General features: G+C 37.5%; 1 protein-coding gene across 2 annotated transcripts in view; it reads right to left on the bottom strand.

Annotated features, from left to right (window-relative positions):
• Nucleotides 1-18,916, bottom strand: part of LOC108706817 (BMP-2-inducible protein kinase) — a 67,084-nt gene that overhangs the window by 27,015 nt on the left and 21,153 nt on the right. For both annotated transcript variants that reach the window (XM_018243546.2, XM_041579853.1), the window contains exons 2-9: nucleotides 16,970-17,088; nucleotides 15,713-15,818; nucleotides 12,653-12,795; nucleotides 11,709-11,830; nucleotides 7,115-7,196; nucleotides 2,937-3,069; nucleotides 763-866; nucleotides 254-333 (exon numbers count right to left, since the gene is read on the bottom strand). In XM_018243546.2, the coding sequence (XP_018099035.1) occupies nucleotides 254-333; nucleotides 763-866; nucleotides 2,937-3,069; nucleotides 7,115-7,196; nucleotides 11,709-11,830; nucleotides 12,653-12,795; nucleotides 15,713-15,818; nucleotides 16,970-17,088 (889 nt within the window). The remainder of the gene's footprint in view (nucleotides 1-253; nucleotides 334-762; nucleotides 867-2,936; nucleotides 3,070-7,114; nucleotides 7,197-11,708; nucleotides 11,831-12,652; nucleotides 12,796-15,712; nucleotides 15,819-16,969; nucleotides 17,089-18,916) is intronic.

The following is an 18,916-nucleotide window of genomic DNA, read 5'->3' as shown; positions in this document are numbered from 1 at the left end:
AACCAGGGATTTTGGATTTGATCAAATATTTAATCCCCTGCCACAAATCAGAAATGAACCAAATCTGAACCCTAATTTTCATATTCAAATACAAGTATGAGGAAAAAATGGTTACTTTAGTTGTCCAGGGTTTCAAATATACATATCTTTAACAATTTGGATCCTGTTCAGAAGAACAATACTGATTTGGCCAAATCCTACATACTGTATACTGCTGGGATTAAGCAGCTTCCCAAACAGAAAATGATCCTACCTTGCTTTTGCTTGGCTCCTTTTTGAAGCTGCTTCACTGGCTGTCATGGGTTCTGGAAGCACATGAGGAATTGGAGAGTTCTATAAAATAATGTAAAAAAAAATAGAATTGACAATTGCTATATTATTTAAATGGTACATGTAGACAGAGTACAGTAATGGAGTGAATAACAAAGGACAGACAAATGATTCAAAACAAGTTGTTTAGAATTAGATTTGGCTTATGTGGACTTTTTCTTCAAAATCAAAATATTGCAAGAAATCCTATTTCACTGTAGGATTTGTCGTTCAATAAATAGCAGTATTGCTTAAAGGAATTGTTCCAGTCACTCCAGCCTTTATAGATTACATTTTTGCTTAACTAACTATATTAGAAACATTGTTTATTTTTCACAGCCTATCTATTTATCCACTTTTTATTTTTACACTGAACTGTTCCATTAAGGTTGCTGTATATACAAATATTATATCTATTCGTGTTTTAGAGAACAGAAATTGCAAAATACTAACATATATATTTGGAAATGGGCAGTCTCTTTTGGCTAACTTGAAGGCAAAATAAGATACTTGATAGATGTCAGGTCTTTTCTCCTGATCCGGTTCCAGCATGTATCCTGGAGAGAAAAAAAAATAACTGAAGTTAATGGCAAATAATTTACATTTTTAAAGAACTGTATTGTTGTTTTTAACATATTACAATTCAGAAGATATACATGGAACAAGCTGCAGAACACTGGATATGTCAGTAGTTCCACTCTCAATATTTTCTCAATATTTGGGCACCTAAACATCTACAGTGCTCCCTCTTAAACCTACAATGAGGAAAGTAGACACTCTAACTGAACCGGATGATTACTGGTGAATGAAAACTCTATAGGCATTCATATTTATAGTTTCAATAGAATAGGAAGCTCTATCACCTCATACATTTGAAGGTATATCGATCCAGCTGAGCACATTTAATGATTTACCTTAGTCTGCTTTGGTAATATGCAAACATCTTATAGAGGTGGTTAACTTTAAGTATGTTATAGAATGGCCAATTCTAAGCAACTTTTCAATTGGTCTTCATTATTTATTTTGATAGTTTGGGAATTAATTGCCATCTTATTCTGACTTTTTCCTGCTTTTAAATGGGGGTCAAGGACCCCATCTAAAAAAAGATAAATGCTCTGTAAGGCTGCATATTTATTGTTATTGCTATATTTTATTACTTCCTTTTCTATTCAGGCATCTCCTATTCATATTCCAGTCTCTTATTTAAATCAATGTACAGTATCTGTGCTAGGGTACTTTGGACCATAGCAACCAGATTGCTGAAATTGCAAACTGGAGAGCTGCTGAATAACAAAAAAAAAACACACAAACAAAAAAAAAACTTTAACCCCAATTGCAAATAGTGCCCCCACACATACACACACGATTGCACCCTAACCACGTGCCTCTTTTGTCTACCCCCAATTCTGGGTCTGTTATTATTCTACTATTCTCCCTTTTAGAAAGCAAAAAATTTAGACCACAATGGTCATATCCTACCTTAAATCTATTTTTTACAACACTGCAAGATTTTGAAGTCTTAATCAAAAATAAAGCTAAATGATTTTGATTGAAAGCTTTACTGAGCAACAGTATTTAGATCTGCAACTAAAATATTGAAAAAAGATATTGGCCTTCCTGTACATACAGTTGTGTTCAGAATAATAGTGTGTTTAAAAAGTGAATAAATCTCAAAGTCCTTATAATAGCTTTTATTCCCATACATGCAAATGCACTGGGAACACTGCACATTCTTTCAAATCAAAACATGAAGAAAAATGTATCAAATTTATGTTATTTCTTTGCAGAAAGTGAAGAAAATTGAATATTATATTCTTTACAAACTCAAACATTCAAGGTTCTGTTTTGATTTGAATCACTGAACTAATATAACCAGTGTTTCTGAGAACTGCTGCACATCTGTGTTGCATGGAGTCGCCAACTTCTGGCACATGTTACATTCCACAATTCTTCTGCATTTATTGGTTTTGCCTCAGAAACAGCATTTTTGATGACCCCCCCAGAAGTTTTCTGCATGCAAATTTACATTCGTTTTGATGTGACGGAATTCTGGTAAAAAATGCTGCATTGTGGCAAAAATGACACTGCATACTGCACCACATTTGTAAATGCCCCTTCTGGTGTCACAGTGCTTTTGTGGTCCCTTAATAATTAATTGAAGGAAACAAAGGTTTCAGATCACTGCTAGGTTTATTGGTGGGTTTGTTGCATCCGCATACTAATCGGTAGGTTTAGATGAACAAAATATTACTTGTTACTGGAGTGCTGCCGCACTGACATCCTTCTGCTATCTGAAGAACAAAACAATCAGCTTTAATTTTATGAATGACTGATAATCTGGGTAGCCCTTATGCCATCAACAAAGTTGAATCACCCAACTGGGTGACTGTGAAAATCTTAGGCATATACTCCATGCTCAGGGCTCATCAGAGTAATTAAAAGTGGCCTTTGCACTGACCCATACATGTACGTGTATTTGTGGTTTTCTTGTCCTCTAAAAGAGCAAGGGCCACTAATAACTAATAATGTCCAGGCAAAAATAAATACATAAATAAATAAAAATTCAAATAATTCTGTTAATAAAAGCATACTGTCATAAATCACAAAAAGTGGACACTGGTACTTACTAATCAAACAGTGCAATGTGTGGTTATAGCGTGAATTATCTGGAACTGTGATATTTCCATCACAAATTGCAACCTGGCTCTCACCAAAAGGCAAAGTGAAGAAACATAGTTTGTACAGTAAGCAGCCCAGGGCCTAGAAAACAAAATGTATATAATTGGCATACAACAGTCAGACAATGTATTTAAATGTATTTGAAGTCTATTGTACTTTTATACATGGAGTGCTTCAGTATTTATATTTTGTATTAAAAAAAGATGCAAAATCTAATTGTTTAAAATGAATGCTTTTTACAAGGTACATAATATAATAGTTTCTTCTATTCATGTCAATTAGAGAAACAGTAGCTGAAGCTAAAGATCTACTGCAGTGATCCCCAACCAAGTGGCTCACAAGCAACATGTTGCTCATCAACCCACTGGATGCTGCTCCCAGTGGCCTCAAAGCCGGTGCTTATTTTTGAATTCCTGGCTTGGAGGCAGACTTAAGTTGTATACTAATGATATGTACTGTCAAAAAAAGCCTCGAGTAGGCTTCCAGTCCACATAGGGGCTACCAATAAGCAAACCACAGCCCATATTTGGCACCCCCAGGAACTTCTTGCATGCTTCTGCTGCTCTCCAACTATTCATTATATTTAAATTTGGCTCATGAGTATAAAAAAGGTTCAGAACACCTGTTCTATTATGTCCCATTGTCCCATCAGCTGTTAGATTCTATTCCCAACATTTTCATTTACGCATCTTCTACCATGTACAGTCTCCAACCTGCTCACATAAAGAAAACTGTCAGTGTCCAATAGCATATATTAGTGTCTCTACAGCTATCCTTGATGCACAAACTCTAGCCAATGGTGCAGGCAGTTCCTGTTCTGTAAAATCTAGGAGGCCACTCCCACACATGGAGTAATATATTATTATTGAATAGCAGATATCAGACTGTAGCCCTCCAACTGTTCCTGATCAACTATCTCCAGAAAAGCATGAACTCTGTAACAGCTGGGGACCAACTGCTTACATGGAGAAAAACCTAACTATTCAATACTACATATCAGAAGATAACCCTCTAGAAGATAACCCTCTTAGAAGATAACCCTGCTTCCAGTCATGGGTGCAGGCAGTTCTCATTTTGTAACAGCTGGGGGGGGGGGCAACTGTTTACATGAAGGGATTTTTTTTAACATTATCCAATGGCACATACAAGTAGATGGTGTTGAGCAGTCCCTGTTTGGATTCAGGCAAATCCTTGGTGCTCAACCCATGATTCAAACCCTAAACGTACTCCCCCATATTTAATATAAGCACAACGACTGCTCAAGTGCAGTAACTCACAATACCCAATAAGATATTTGCTTTTAAACAGATGACAATTAAATGCTACCTGATAATTGGCTGCTAAAGGTGAGAACTGTAGCAAACTTTGCACTTCACACTTCTTTACAGTGCTGGACAACCAATTTCAACACATTGGTCACAATTACTATAAAGTTTTTTTCATTGCACTCAAAATCTCAGATTAAGATTTAGATTTAGTTCAGTATTCAGCAGAATCATTTATGTGCCTAATCCCAAATATTAGGGTAAGTGATTACAAATAGAGTTATAATTTAAGCCCTGCACAGATTTTATTTTGGTTCACTCTCATTTATCCTCCAAAATTTGGCATGTCCATCACAGAGATACTAATATAAATATGAAAGCTGCTGTTTGATATTCATAGCCATGACAACAGTGGTGTTAGACAGGAAGAAGCAAACCACAGACCTTATGCTTTTAGCTGCATGTTCTTTTCCCTTCTCATTTCAAGATTGTTGGGTCATTGAAAAAGCAGGGCTTTGCTTGTGAACTGCTCAGTACAGACTAATAAAATGTAATGCATCCTAAAATAATGTTGCGCACCATTTGGCTGTTTTGAAGAAAAAGCCATATCCCATAACATTATGGAGAGTGACGATCCCTTGAAATAGTTTTAAAAAAACTTCTCATAATGTAAAAGTTAAAGTTTCAGCAGTGAAGCAATCACCCCACTGTAAAATAGAAAACCTTTTTTTGTGGAAATTGAAGGCAATAATAAAATTCAGTCCAGCTGTTACAGATTCCTGAGCTCATCATTACTATATATGGTAGGAGCAGTAGTATGAAAACTCTTGATTTAAGGCAAATTTCCTCCCCTATTGAATTCACAATTGAACATACTGAATACATTTCTGTCTGCCCATCTATTTCATTTGCCTTATTCAGTTAATTACTGACAGTATTCCCAAGTGTTTCATCATAAAGCTGTAATAACCTATCCAGGGCTTCATAAAAACTCAATCCCCAGCTATGCAGCAGTCCATGGAAATCTTGCTTGGGAATTGGGGTAGGGTTCAGACCTTTATATAGTGCAAAATAAATGAACCAGGCAAATCATTTGTGCTAATCCACCTTATGGAGTGATTTCATTTATGGAAAGGAAAGTGGCCAGCCTGAGGTTCGCTTGGTATTAAAACTCCATGAGGGTCAGCACAAAGGTCTAAAGGAGACAAAATACAGGTCTCTTGTTCTGGGCCAGGAACAGGTCTGCCCATCCAGACTTACACAATCAACAACTATAAGGCCTTTGCAAACCGAGAAATATATATTCCAACCCAATACTGGTCGCTATACACAAGCCAATAAGCTGGAAACTGGTGGTATTTAGGAGCAATTGTCAGCCCATTTACAGCTAGTTTTAATTTGATTCTCCCATTACACTGTCTTTACTTCCTTTCTATTAAGAGCTCTTCTTATACATTTTTCAGGTGATATTTTCAACTCTAAGCACTTTTTCCCTTAGGGCTAAACTACACAGGATATTTTGATCAGGGTAAGATTTTATCTGACCTTCCCAAGCAATGCCATGCAACAGAACAAGATTTGTAGGATGCTAAAAAATCTGATCCCCACAGCTGTAATGTAATTTCAGATCAGATATATTTGATCAATTCCAATACAATATCGGTTTTTATCTTGCATCCAACTTGTAGGATGTGATCAGTGTGATCGGCCAAACTGACACAATCTCCAGCGTAGTTTAGCCTTTAGATTTGCTAATCTTTTCTCCACTACTGATTTTGTTATTGCTTTCTCCTTGTTTTCCCAATTACGTCACAACTTTTGTGAATCTTTTAGTTGGCAGGAAACAGTGATAAATTAACCTTTTAAAAGAACTAAACAGCCCAGCAACTTCACTATATTTGTGGCCAGATTTACATTTCTATAATTTTGAACATAATTTTCAACATAAATTTAGGATAAAATATAAGGCTATAGAAATGAGGGAGATACTGTTGGTGTTAATCTGCTGATAAAATCATGGTTTTAGCATTTTATTGTGGCCATGGAGTTTTGTATAGTCAAGAATCAGTAACAGAAATAAACACAAAGGTTAGCTTTTAGACACTACCAAAAGGCAGAATAAAACTGTGTATATAATATACTATAAGTATACTTCTCAAAAACACAATTAAGAACAGAATGTTGCAGATGATTAGGACTTGTCATATATATACACTGTTATGTATTAGAAGTCAAGGGGGCCAATAAGGAACATTTGTCATCCTAGTGTTTTTTATCTTTGTTTTCTGACTGACTACAGGTAAGGTCACACTGAGCGATTTGGGGAGATTTAGTCACCTGGCGACTAATCGCCTCGTCTTTGCGGCTACCAATCTCCCCGAATGCCTTACCTCTGTCTTGCGTTGGCTAAAATAAAAAATCGCCTGAGGCATGGCACATGCGTCGCTTCGTATTCCGAAGTCGCACAAAGTTGCCTTGCGAACTTCAGGCGATTTCGGAATACCAAGCGACACGTGTGCCATGCCACAGGCTACTTTTCATTTTAGCCGGCGCAAGACAGAAGTAAGGCATTCGGGGAGATAGGTCACTGCAAAGACGAGGCGATTAATCACCAGGCGAAATCTCCCCAAATAGCCCAGTATGACCTTACCCCAAAGGTATAAGGGAAATAGATCTAATTAGCCATTGCTAAAATTGAAGGGACCATGAAAGAAATGAGAGTAACCTAGAATTGTTTTATTTAAATACAATTGCCTCTTCATCCCTTAATTGTGCCACAGCTGTTTTTTTTCTTCTATAAAATATTTAATCAGCAGGTCACTTCATTTAGATGTTGAAATTAGGAATAATTTCATTCTTACCCAAATATCAGCCTTTGTGGTAATCGGCTTTCCTCCATAGAGGTTAATCATTTCAGGAGCTCTATAAGAAAGAGTTGTGTACCTGGGAAGGGGAGAAAGTTACCATCAATACAACAAAACTACAAATACATCCAAAATATAAAGAGGTAGGGCATTCTGCACGGAGAAGTATATCTACTATGTACTAAATGTTCTCATAGTAAAAACTATGAAAGCTGTATGACAAGGTAAAAAACATTATTCCTGAACTGGGATTTGCTTTTAAAGGGGTTGTTTACATCATGTATGTATTTAGAGGTGGAGATCGATATTCAATTTGCAATTGGCTTTCATTTTTATTTTTTGTGGTTTTTCAGTTATTTAGCTTTTTGTTCAGCAGCTCTCCAGTTTGTCATTTAGCAGATGTCTAGTTGCTAGTGTCTTTAGCGTCTTTACCTTAGCAACCAGTCAGTGGTTTAAATGAGAAGAAACTGGAATAGTAATAGGAGAGGGACTGAATAGAAAGATATTTAATAAAAAATAAAAGTTAATAATACATTTGTATTTCAATAACACTTCAACTGCCGACTACAACTCCCAGGCCAAACACGTGGCAAATAAACAAGTCAATAATCAAAGACCCACAAACGATAGCAGAACTAAAGGAACACCTACAAACATACTTTAAAGAAAATGCCACAACAGAGGTCTCAGCAATAACATGCTGGGAGGTACATAAGTGCGTGATTAGAGGAATCCTGATTCAAATTGGCTCTAGAATTAAAAAAGTAAAATGGACAAACAAAATGCTCTGCTATCTAAAATACGGGCACTAGAGACACAACATAAACAAACAAGCTCAGAGAAAACACTATCCAAACTCACTATAGCTAGACAAGAGCTTAAAAATTCACTTGACAACTTTACCAAGAGAGCTATCACTATTTCAAGACATAGGTTCTATGAACACGGGGACAAATGCGGGCTCCTCCTAGCACGGGTTTTGAAAAGTAAACAAGCGAAAAACCATATTTCCTCCATTAAGGATGACAAAGGTAAAATACATCACTCCATAGATAAGATAGCAAACACCTTCGAAAAATATTATACCAAACTATCAAATAGGAGACCAACATAATACAGTGAGCCAACATGAAGCTAACCCAATACAGGAATATCTTAGGAAATCTAAAACTCCCAAGCTATGAAACGAGGATATACTGTAGATGCGCTAGAAGCAGACATAACAGGGGAGGAAATAAAACAAGCCCTGAAAGGCACCCCCACCGGAAAGAGCCCTGGCCCGGACGGTTTCTCTGCCATATATTATAAAACATTCCAAGACATCCTGACACCAGATTTCACAAAGTCGATGAAGGACATTACCAACAAGAAACAGTTTAGCACTTCTTCGCTGGAAGCTCATATCACACTAATACAGAAACCAGGCAAAAATCCACTGGAACCGGGAAACTATCGGCCTATCTCATTAATTAATAATGATATAAAATTACTCGCCAAAATAATAGCACCTAGACTCCAGAACTGTATCCAGTATCTTATAGATTCGGAGCAGGTGGGGTTCGTGCCAGGGAGAGAGGCCCGTGATAAAACCACAAGACTTATAGATCTCTTACATGTAGCCAAAAGACGCCAGCTTAAAATATTACTTTTGTCGACAGATGCCGAAAAGGCATTGGACCGAGTGAATTGGTCATATATGATGGAATGCTTAAGATATTATGGCATAGGCCCTAATATGAGGCTGTGGATACAGACCTTATACTCTTATACTCAGGCCCTACCGCCTGGGTCAAAATTAATGGTTCGCTATCTCACCCCATTCACATAAAAAACGGAACACGCAAGGGCTGCACTCTGTCCCCATTCCTTTTTATACTTGCAATAGAGGCACTCCTAAACACAATAAGAATACATGGCCTGCAGATAGCAGAACGGCACCATAAGATCCTGGCATATGCAGACTACTTATTGTTTACAATCACAAATCCGGTAGAAACAATACCAGCACTGAATCTAGCCCTAACAGAATTTGGAGAACTTAGCAATTTTAAAGTTAACCAAAACAAATCAATGGCCCTAAATATATCGGTGCCCCCAGATATAATAGCCACAATTCAACCATATTTTCCATACACCTGGACACCCAATACATTTACATATCTAGGGATTAAAATATCCAAAGACTATACAGACTGGATAGACATAAACATAAAAGACTTTTTCAATAAACTAAGAAGAGATTTACACAATTGAGACTCTAACCCTATCTCATGGTTTGGAAGAATCAATGCAGTAAAAATGAATATTCTCCCACAATTTTCAAGCACTACAAATGCCCATTCCAGACTCATACTTTAAAAGTATACGCACCTTAATCACCAAATTCATATGGCTGGGGAAAAAACAGCTAAACTGGAAAATTTTATGCAGATACCTTAAAAAAGGGGGTGCGGGCCTACCAAACATAGTTCGCTATCACCAAGCTGCAATACTGAATCACATCATAGACTGGTCACATCATATTGAGGCTAAAATATGGGTCAAAATAGAACAACAAGACACCATCACCTAATACATCTCCCCTGAATAGACAACATACACAGAAGACTCCCATACAAGGATCACCCCACGGTAACGTATACACTAAATATGTGGGACGAGCTGAAAACGACACACCTTCTCACTAAACACCAATCTCCACTTATACCACTCATGAACAACCCGGCTTTCCTAGTGAGCCTTGAACCAGGATACTTTCAGCACTGGCAGATACAAGGGAATCTGCAGCTGACACACTTTATAGAAAAAGGAGTACTAATTAGAAACAAAAATTCCACGACATCAAGCCCTTCACGGCTCTAGACCATCTAAAATGTAAACAAATTGCACACTCTTATCACACTCTTGGGGGCACAGCAACATTAGCCCATCCATTAACAACCTTTGAGAAATACTGCACACTACTAGACCCACCTAGACATAACATAGCGATGATATATAATAAATGCCTTCAAAAAACTACAGACCTATCCAATCTACACTTTATTCAAGCATGGAATAAGGAGCTAAATATTACACTGACAGAGGAACAGATTGACAATCTTGTATTAAAACTCATGTACAGCACAAGGTGCAACAGGATACAGCAACTAAATTATAAAATCCTAACCAATTGGTACAGGACGCCTGTAAAATTGAGGCGTATATATCCGCAAACCCCTGACTTGTGCTGGAGATGCCTTAAAGATAAAGGAACAATGCTTCACATTTTTTGGGACTGCCCAATGATAAAGACTTACTGGGACAGCATAATTGACATATCTGCAGAAGTCTTAAACTATACAGCCTGCTTACTACCTGTTGTTCCACATGGATAAGCCTACCTAAGTGTTTAAGCATTCCATTGAACCTTTTCTCTACAATGCAGCAAAGTATCTTATTCCCCTGCACTGGAAATCCAGACAGGTGCCAACAGTGAAAGACTGGTTTGCCAAAATAAAAGAGCTGTATGTCTTTGAAGAACTCTCGGCGAGCACAGAGGACCAAAACATGAACTTCATGGCTATCTGGTGGAGGTGGCTATCATTTAAAGAAACAGAGAGCTATAAAGCTCATATCTAAATCTCCTAATCACCACCCCCCTTTTTTTTCCCCTCTCTTTCTTTCCTTCTCTCTCTCCCCTTCCTTTCCTCTACTTATACTCCCTGGTCTTCTCTCCTACAACCCCTGGGTTAATCCCACACACGCCATTTAGTGTATTTGTTTTAGAGTTTACTATGTTGCGATAAATGTACAGAACATTGATACTGAATATGAGATTGTACTTTATTCATTCTGTACCATGTTGGATCTTTCAATAAAAATTACAATATGAAAAAAAAAATAATAATAATAAATAATAAAATTTGTAACCTCACAGAGCAATTGGTTTTGGCTGTCAAGGTCAGTGGAAAGATGTAAAATTGTAAGGCAAATAATTTGAAAACTATAAAAATAAATAATAAAGACCAATTGCAAAGTAGGTAGGAATAGGATATTGTATAACATCTAAAAGTTAACCACCCCAAGGCCTCGGACAGCGGGCGCTAGGACCAGGAGGCCTGGGGGTGCCGTGCAGGCAAATCGGGCCCTTCATACTGGCCCTATATATAATTTCTCCTAAACACTCTCAAACACTCAAAAAGCACTCCAAAGGCATGGATTATATAGTCTGATATTCCATCAGAGAAGTTTGCAAATTTTAATAAAAAAAGAGTACATTCTGATATTGGTCCATGGAAATTATTTACAGGCCACTAACAAACTATAATGAAAATGTATTTTAATCTTTAATCTTATTGAGCACAAACATAAAATTCTGGACCAACAATATTTCTTGCGCAAGAACCTATAATTTAATAATTTGGAAATTATAACATCACTGGTGTTTTTAGGTGGAAGGTGCATACTGACAGCTACTGACAAGGTTACTCAATGCTTTTGGAAACAGACCTGAAGCAAAGTGACAAAGCACAAAGTCGAGATATGCAACCTGGGAGTACATATAGAGTATAATAAACTACTGAACAAATTGAAGATGTAGAATATATACTTTTTAATTTCTTCTTCCACAATGTTCACACCATCCTTTTGCGGGTCAAGAATTCTGTTTGTAGAGCTTCCGAAGTCACATAAGACGTAGTTTCCATTATCATTTAATAAAATATTCTCAACCTTAAGATAAAGTAAAATAATTTCAACATTATCTACTTTTTCATTTAAGTAAAAAACAATAAATACACACAATTACAGGTGATTGGCCAGTCTACCAATTAAGAATACTTAATTATAACAATATATAAAAAGTCACAATTTAAATAGACTAATGTCTACCTTAATTATATTTACTTAATCAAAAAAAGGAAAACTTATAGGCACATGTGTGCTGTCTCCACTGAAGCTGTGTCCTAGGCACCAGATCTCTTTAAAGAAAATAGTGCCCTGTATCTACCCCCTGCAAATAACTGGTAGGTTATTAATTAAATAGGAAGAGTTGACTAGCTAAAAGTCAAAAATGTGGCCTCTTCCCAGGTCCATTAACACTCAGCAACCAGTGACCACTGTCAATTTTCAGACCCCCAAATTACTTCATTTTTCCCTATAGGTACGTTCCCTTGCATGACTTAGCATCCTACCCCCATATGTAATAAAAGGCACAAAGTTTGCCCAGGGGCAGTAACCCATAGCAACCAATAGAATATTTGTTTTTAAACAGGTGCCCATGAGAAGCTACCTGCTGACTGCTTGCGAGGTGATAGGAATGTAGCAAACTTTAGTAGCACCTTACCTGACGTAACATATTGCAACAAAAAGAGGGTTTTAGTTGCAAAAAAGGAGATTTCTCTATTTTAAGTCCTTATTCTTACAGTATAGTATGTGCACCATGCATTTTGACAGTAAAGGTTCCCAAAAAATCTGCAGTTCCTTGCATTTACAACTCTTCATTACATTTTTGTTAAAAAATATTTTCCCACCAAGGCAAAGTTATATTGTTACCTTGAGATCACGGTGCACAATTGGGGTTTTGCACTGGTGAAGTCGTGCTACTGCCTCACAGGTGTCACAGAATATCTTCAGGATCTCTGGTTCTGTAAACCCAATCTGAATTCTCTGATTCATCTGATTCACTACCTGACCAGCTGGCATACAAAACAAAAGCAAGGCCTTTTTTCATGAGATGATGTAGCACAATCATTTTAAATAAAAAAAAAATACTTAAAATACTTTAGTCAAATACTAAATATGGAAGTATGGGTTACAGAATAAAGCAGAAGGGTTTGAGGGCCATACTCAAGCAAGTCAGGCTATGTAATTTTGTTTCTAATCTTCCTGTTGGTACAGCAGCACAGTGCATATTTTGAGGACGATATCTAGATTTCAAGTGTGACAAGTTAGCTACCTTACAAGTTATTGCAGCTCTGGTTACGTCCATACAGTTTCACTTGAGGATCTGCAGGCTTTTGTTGCCCATAGACTAGAAATGTCATAGTGATGAGTGTTTCTTAAAGAAAACAAATATTTAAACATACTGAAAAAATCATACAAAACGTTTTGGAATATGCATGCCAGCTGGCAGATCCCCACTGATTTCTGTGTACCATGGATCTCGGTCTGCTCTTTGATGGGGTAGGTTGAAAATTGTGCAGGAGCAACAGCTCTTTTTTTATTTCCTACAGTTCTGAAATGTGTCTGTCTGCAAGGACAAACAGAACAATACAAATGTAGCTGTATCATGTATGGCCTGAGGGCCAGTTGGTCGCATAATGCACAGGACTGACTGATGTATGGACACATTTACCTGCAATATCCAGTAATCTATGCTCATAAGCAAATGTTGAAGCTGTGAACGCATGAGCAACTGTCACATTACTACACTGTACATTTAACTCCAATTGCAAAATAATTGTATGTCAGCTAACATTAAATGAGAGATAGCATAACTACAAAAAAAGCAGTAAAGGGATAATGGACCTTTTTATCAGAGATTCCCTTAGATCTGCTACAGTCGCTGTCTGTATTACAAAGGTGGTGGGCATGTACTAATGGTACATGCCAGAAGCACAATAAGAGGGCACAGTCAGTTACAGCCCAGCAATCACACAAGCATAACAGGCTTCCTTCCCTATCAGGTCATGCTAGCTGCTGATTGGTTTCTATCCCACAGCACAGTGTGCTGAGTGCTGCCAGCTCCCCTGCACAGCCTACGAAAGAGGCAGCAGACAGTGAAACTGATGGGGTGGGGCAAGAAGGATTTCTGCAGAAATTTTCAATAAATCTGCTACTTTTTCTTCTGTACTTAATCTTCTGTATTTATAAGAGTATAATGCGTTGGCACTTTGTTTTTCACGCATAGGTCCCTTTTAAAGGAATTGTTCAGTGTAAAAATAAAAACTGGGTAAATAGATAGGCTGTGCAAAATAAAAAATGTTTCTAATATAGTTAGTTAGCCAAAAATGTAATGTATAAAGGCTGGAGTGATTTGATGTATAAGAGAACACTACTTCCAGCTTTTAAGCTCTCTTGGTTTACACTGAGTGGTTACCCTGGCTACCAGGCAGTAACCAGAGACTTGAGGGGGGGCCACATGGGTCATATCTGTTGCTTTTGAATCTGAGCTGAATGCTGAGGATCAATTGCAAACTCACTGAACAGAAATGTACCATGTGGCCCCCCCTTCAAGTCGCTGACTAAAGGTGGCCATACACGGGCCGATAAAAGCTGCCGACAGACCGTGTCGGCAGCTTATTGGCCCGTGTATGGGGGCCCCCGACGGGCTTCCCCGATCGAGATCTGGCCGAAAGTCGGCCAGATCTCGATCGGATGGGATTAAAAATCCCGTCGGATCGCGGCCGCATCTGTTCGTTGATGCGGTCCCGCGATCCGACCGCCCGTTTGGTGAACGCTAGGATCCGATCGTTGGGCCCTAGGGCCCACGATCGGATCAGCCCGATATTGCCCACCTCAAGGTGGGCATATCGGAGGGAGATCCGCTCGTTTGGCGACATCGCCAAACGAGCGGATCTATCCGTGTATGGCCACCTTATAGAGCTGAAAAGCAGGAAGTTGGATTCTGGCTGTTTTATTAGACATCTGTTCACTCCAGCCTTTATACATTGCATTTTTGGCTAACTAACTATATTAGAAACATTTTTTATTTTGCACAGCCTATCTATTTACACAGTTTTTATTTTCACACTGAACTATTCCTTTAATGACAGAATCCGGTCATCATTTTAGAGGCTGACTGCCGCAGCCACACAACAATAAAACTTTATAACTAAAAATTATCATTCAAATGTTGGACTTTTTATAGCACTTTATTCAGTGACAAGGGTACACTTGTAAATGTCTCATTGGACTTTTTAAAGGACAAGGAAAGTTAACCTAAAAAAAGTAAGCTAGAAATGTTGTACGTTATGTTTTCGGCTTCCGTACCAACCCCAGGCAAGCACAGCCCTTTAGCAGTTAAGATCTGTGTCTCCAAAGATGCCCCAGTAGCTCCTCATTTTCTTTTTTACTGATTCACTGCACATGCTCTGTGCTGCTGTCACTTACTGAGCTTAGGGACCCACTCACAACATACAGTACACATAGAATAGAAATGTCACAATATAAGGCTGATATAGCATCAGCTTGTATGACAGGCCAACCTCCTTTTCTGCTGGATAATTTGTGACAACCCCTAAGTTTAGCTTCTCAGAACCCACTGAGCATGTGAGTGTTGTAGACACTTTCCAAGATGGTGACCCCCTGTGACAAGTTTGAAGACCTGAATCACTGCTGCAATTGAGAAGCTGAAACTTTTGGCTTTTGCAATAAGTTCAGTATATAAAACATGGCATTTTTAGTCCTATTCATTTTTAGGGGTTCCTTCTCCTTTAACACAAGTCCTTACATTAACAGACAATTTAAAAAGGAGAATGGTTCACATAAACCAGTTACTGTACCTTTCCCTGTTGTTTTTGTGTCCATATGTATGAAAGAACCAGCATGCTGTTAAGCAACAGAGAATTTTAAACATCATTTAGATTACACTAGAAATATAACATTACTTACCTTTGCAATACTCCATTAGAATAAGGACTTCCCATACATTATTCCCAGCAGAGTTAATGACAGAGTCTAAATACCCAACAATGTTCTTATGACCAGACAGTTCTTTCTGAAAAGGAGATTTAAAAAGGCCTTCATTAATTTGGAATCAGAATAAATGTGTTATTAGTAAATAATTATATTAGCTCTACATTAAATTACAAGTTGTATAAATAATGAACAAATTATTTCAAATAAAAACTGATCACAACAGTCTGGTCTTTAAGTCACAGAAAAAGTTACAAAATAAGTAGATATTAATATAGATAAATATATTTGTTTTATTTTTACTATTTATAGTTAAATATACTGTATATGCTTTTGACAAAGTGCTGCATGTTTACGATTCAGTGCTTGCTCTACTATTAAAATGCTGCTTTCTGGGCCAACATCTGTTCAGAAACATCACAAGGTTGAATATATTGATATGGGTAGGCACTTCCGTGACCACTTTTGCAATTAGTAGAATTTTTTTGATGAATAGATGATTTATAAATGATAAACTGTCTGCCACATACAATGCTGTTTTAGCACCTCTCCCTGGACAGTTAAATAACATCTCATAGCTCCAATCATCCTAATACAATCAACACCTAACCCCCATGAGGTCTCTGACCCCATGCTGGTTTTACTAAGGGGTTATGTTTATTGTTGTAAGAAGCCAAGGTATATAACCACAAATATTTATGCACATAGTAACATAGTAAGTAAGGTTGAAAAAAGACACACGTCCATCACATGTCATTCTGAATGACTAGCGAAACATCTTCAAGGAAAAAAAAATACAGCAAGTCCAGTTGATTTGACTATTACTATAGATATACCATGACCTGGATGAATGAGAACCTTCACAGACAACTTGTGAAAGCCTATTTATTTAAGATTGAATATTAGTGGTTTTAGAGCTTTTTGAAACTATGATTAAACTCTATTCCTCTAAAACTATGAATGCCATGTAATTTATTAAAAGATCTGAATATAAAAATTATGAACGGGAAAAAATGCAGAACGAAGCACAAAAAAGTAAGACGTTTTTCAGGTACAGTAATTACTAGCGGAAAAAAATTGAAAACCTCTTAAAGTACAAATAGGTTCAATAGGATCAGCACAGCTCCCATTGATTCTTGAGAAAAAATAAAAAAACTTTTGATTGTTGGTAAAAGGACCCCTAAGTGTTCACTAGGGGTCCACTAACAATAGATATACAATATATCTTCTTACCATAATTGTTATTTCCCTCTTGCAAATGTTAAGATCAGGCACGTTATTAACATACATTCTCTTCAATGCACAACGTATTCCTCCATGAGTTCTTACAATGAAGACAGTCGAGAAGCCCCCTGGGGAAAAAAGTAAAAAAAGCAATTACTTCAGTATTTTATGGCATTATGATGGGGAAAAAATCATAGAGCATAGATCTTAAAATTAACAGTTTTTATAAAGGAAGTTCTGGCCACGGAAGTTCACGGCCCCATCTTCTTTCTTCAGTCTTTTTCAGAAGTCTCAGCACATGCGCAGTTGGAGTAAATTTCCGGTCCCAAACTACTGCGCATACACCGAAAGTCACAAAAATTTCTTAACATTTTTCGGAAATTTCCGTGACTCTCGGCACATGCGCAGTTGTTCGGGACCGGAAAGTTGCATACATGAAGATTACCGGAGAAGAAGATGGATGCCAGAATCTGCACAGAGGGCTAAGTAAAAAATTAGGGGCAGGTAGGCTAGGGGGGGATGAGGGAAGGTGGGACTACCCAGGGTAGGGGGGAGGGTTTTTTTAAACTACGGGCTGAATTCTCCTTAAAAGCTGCAAGCTAGTGGCGGGGAGTATCTAGCCCTCAGACTGAAACCAAGGTTCAGGAGACATTTACTCCAAGTAATGCTACTATGCAGAGAGGTACAAGAACTTTTATACTATGACCAGAGGTAAACAAGTTAGGCACCACGTTGTGGAGTTTACCTTGATGTGGTATGGTGGCTTATCAATTTTATGATCATAACTTTGTAACTAAAAAAACACTGTTTTTGTAAACACATGCACTTGCATATATACTGAATTACTTAGACAGGGGACCAGGGAATGTGCATTGATTATTTGGCCAAATCAGTAGCACTTCCATTGTACTAAAACACATTTTAACTTAACCTTAGGAATGCACCCATAAACCCCCTTTTTGTATGTTACATATGAGCATAGACTTCTTTGGATCAACCTGGGCCTAGGTCTCCTATTGGAGGAAAGTTTTTCTTCCCACTGAGATGTGTTATTAGGCTACACTGTTTGCTTATGGACTAATGAGTTTAAATGCACTACAGACTTAGAATGCTTATTGGCAGTGTAGGACTCACATTTAATGAGGGGCAATGAAATGGGCACATGAGCATACATATTTTGGCCAAAGTGCAGTACTAACACCTAATTTTTTGTAACAATTATTTTAAAGGCAAATAACCCATTTTTATTGTTTCTAGCAGCTCCTCAACTCCAAAATGTAGGTTAGATGAAGCAATGGCACAAGCGTGCTTCTAGCAGCTGGTCAATGCTACAGTGTATGTTATACAGACTTATGTCAATCTCTTTCTGCAATGGCCAGAAGGAGCGTCATTTGTCATGAGTTCTAATTCTGATAATGAAAGGTCTTGTTCAAAGATCTAATTGTTGCATATGGGAGGAATGTAAATATTCACTAGTGGTGAACAGTATGGGAGCTAGTCTCCAGAGGGTTTGGATTATGTAATTGGTATATCTGCTTATTTAAAAAAATCTATCATAATTTTGTGTATTTCTTGGGCTGAGTCTATCAATTTAAAGCCATTAGTCTACAATTGTGATTTTTATTTTATTTTACTTTAAGTGATCTGTCTGGAATTTTACTGCATTGACTGCCATGGTTGTGAAAGTGCCTCCTCAGCGTAAAGGAAGCATGGTCGATTTCTGGTCAAATCTGGAGAGGTACAGGAGAGTTTGAGTGTTGAATCAAACAGCATTTTATGTATCACATCTTTTTTTCTTTTCCATTCTGTCATTTGAGCTCTCTGTTGTATTTGCATTCTCTTATTATATGATTATATGATTCCTATTCTATAATTGGGTCATTAGTGGTGTTCATTTTTTTTCAACACAGGAATTAAAAAAAAAACAACAAAAAAAAAAACAACAATCTTCTGACC

This window comes from Xenopus laevis, chromosome 1S (genome assembly GCF_017654675.1).
Source record: "Xenopus laevis strain J_2021 chromosome 1S, Xenopus_laevis_v10.1, whole genome shotgun sequence".
In the NCBI taxonomy this organism is placed as follows: domain Eukaryota; kingdom Metazoa; phylum Chordata; class Amphibia; order Anura; family Pipidae; genus Xenopus; species Xenopus laevis.
This window is presented reverse-complemented; position numbering and strand designations above follow the sequence as displayed.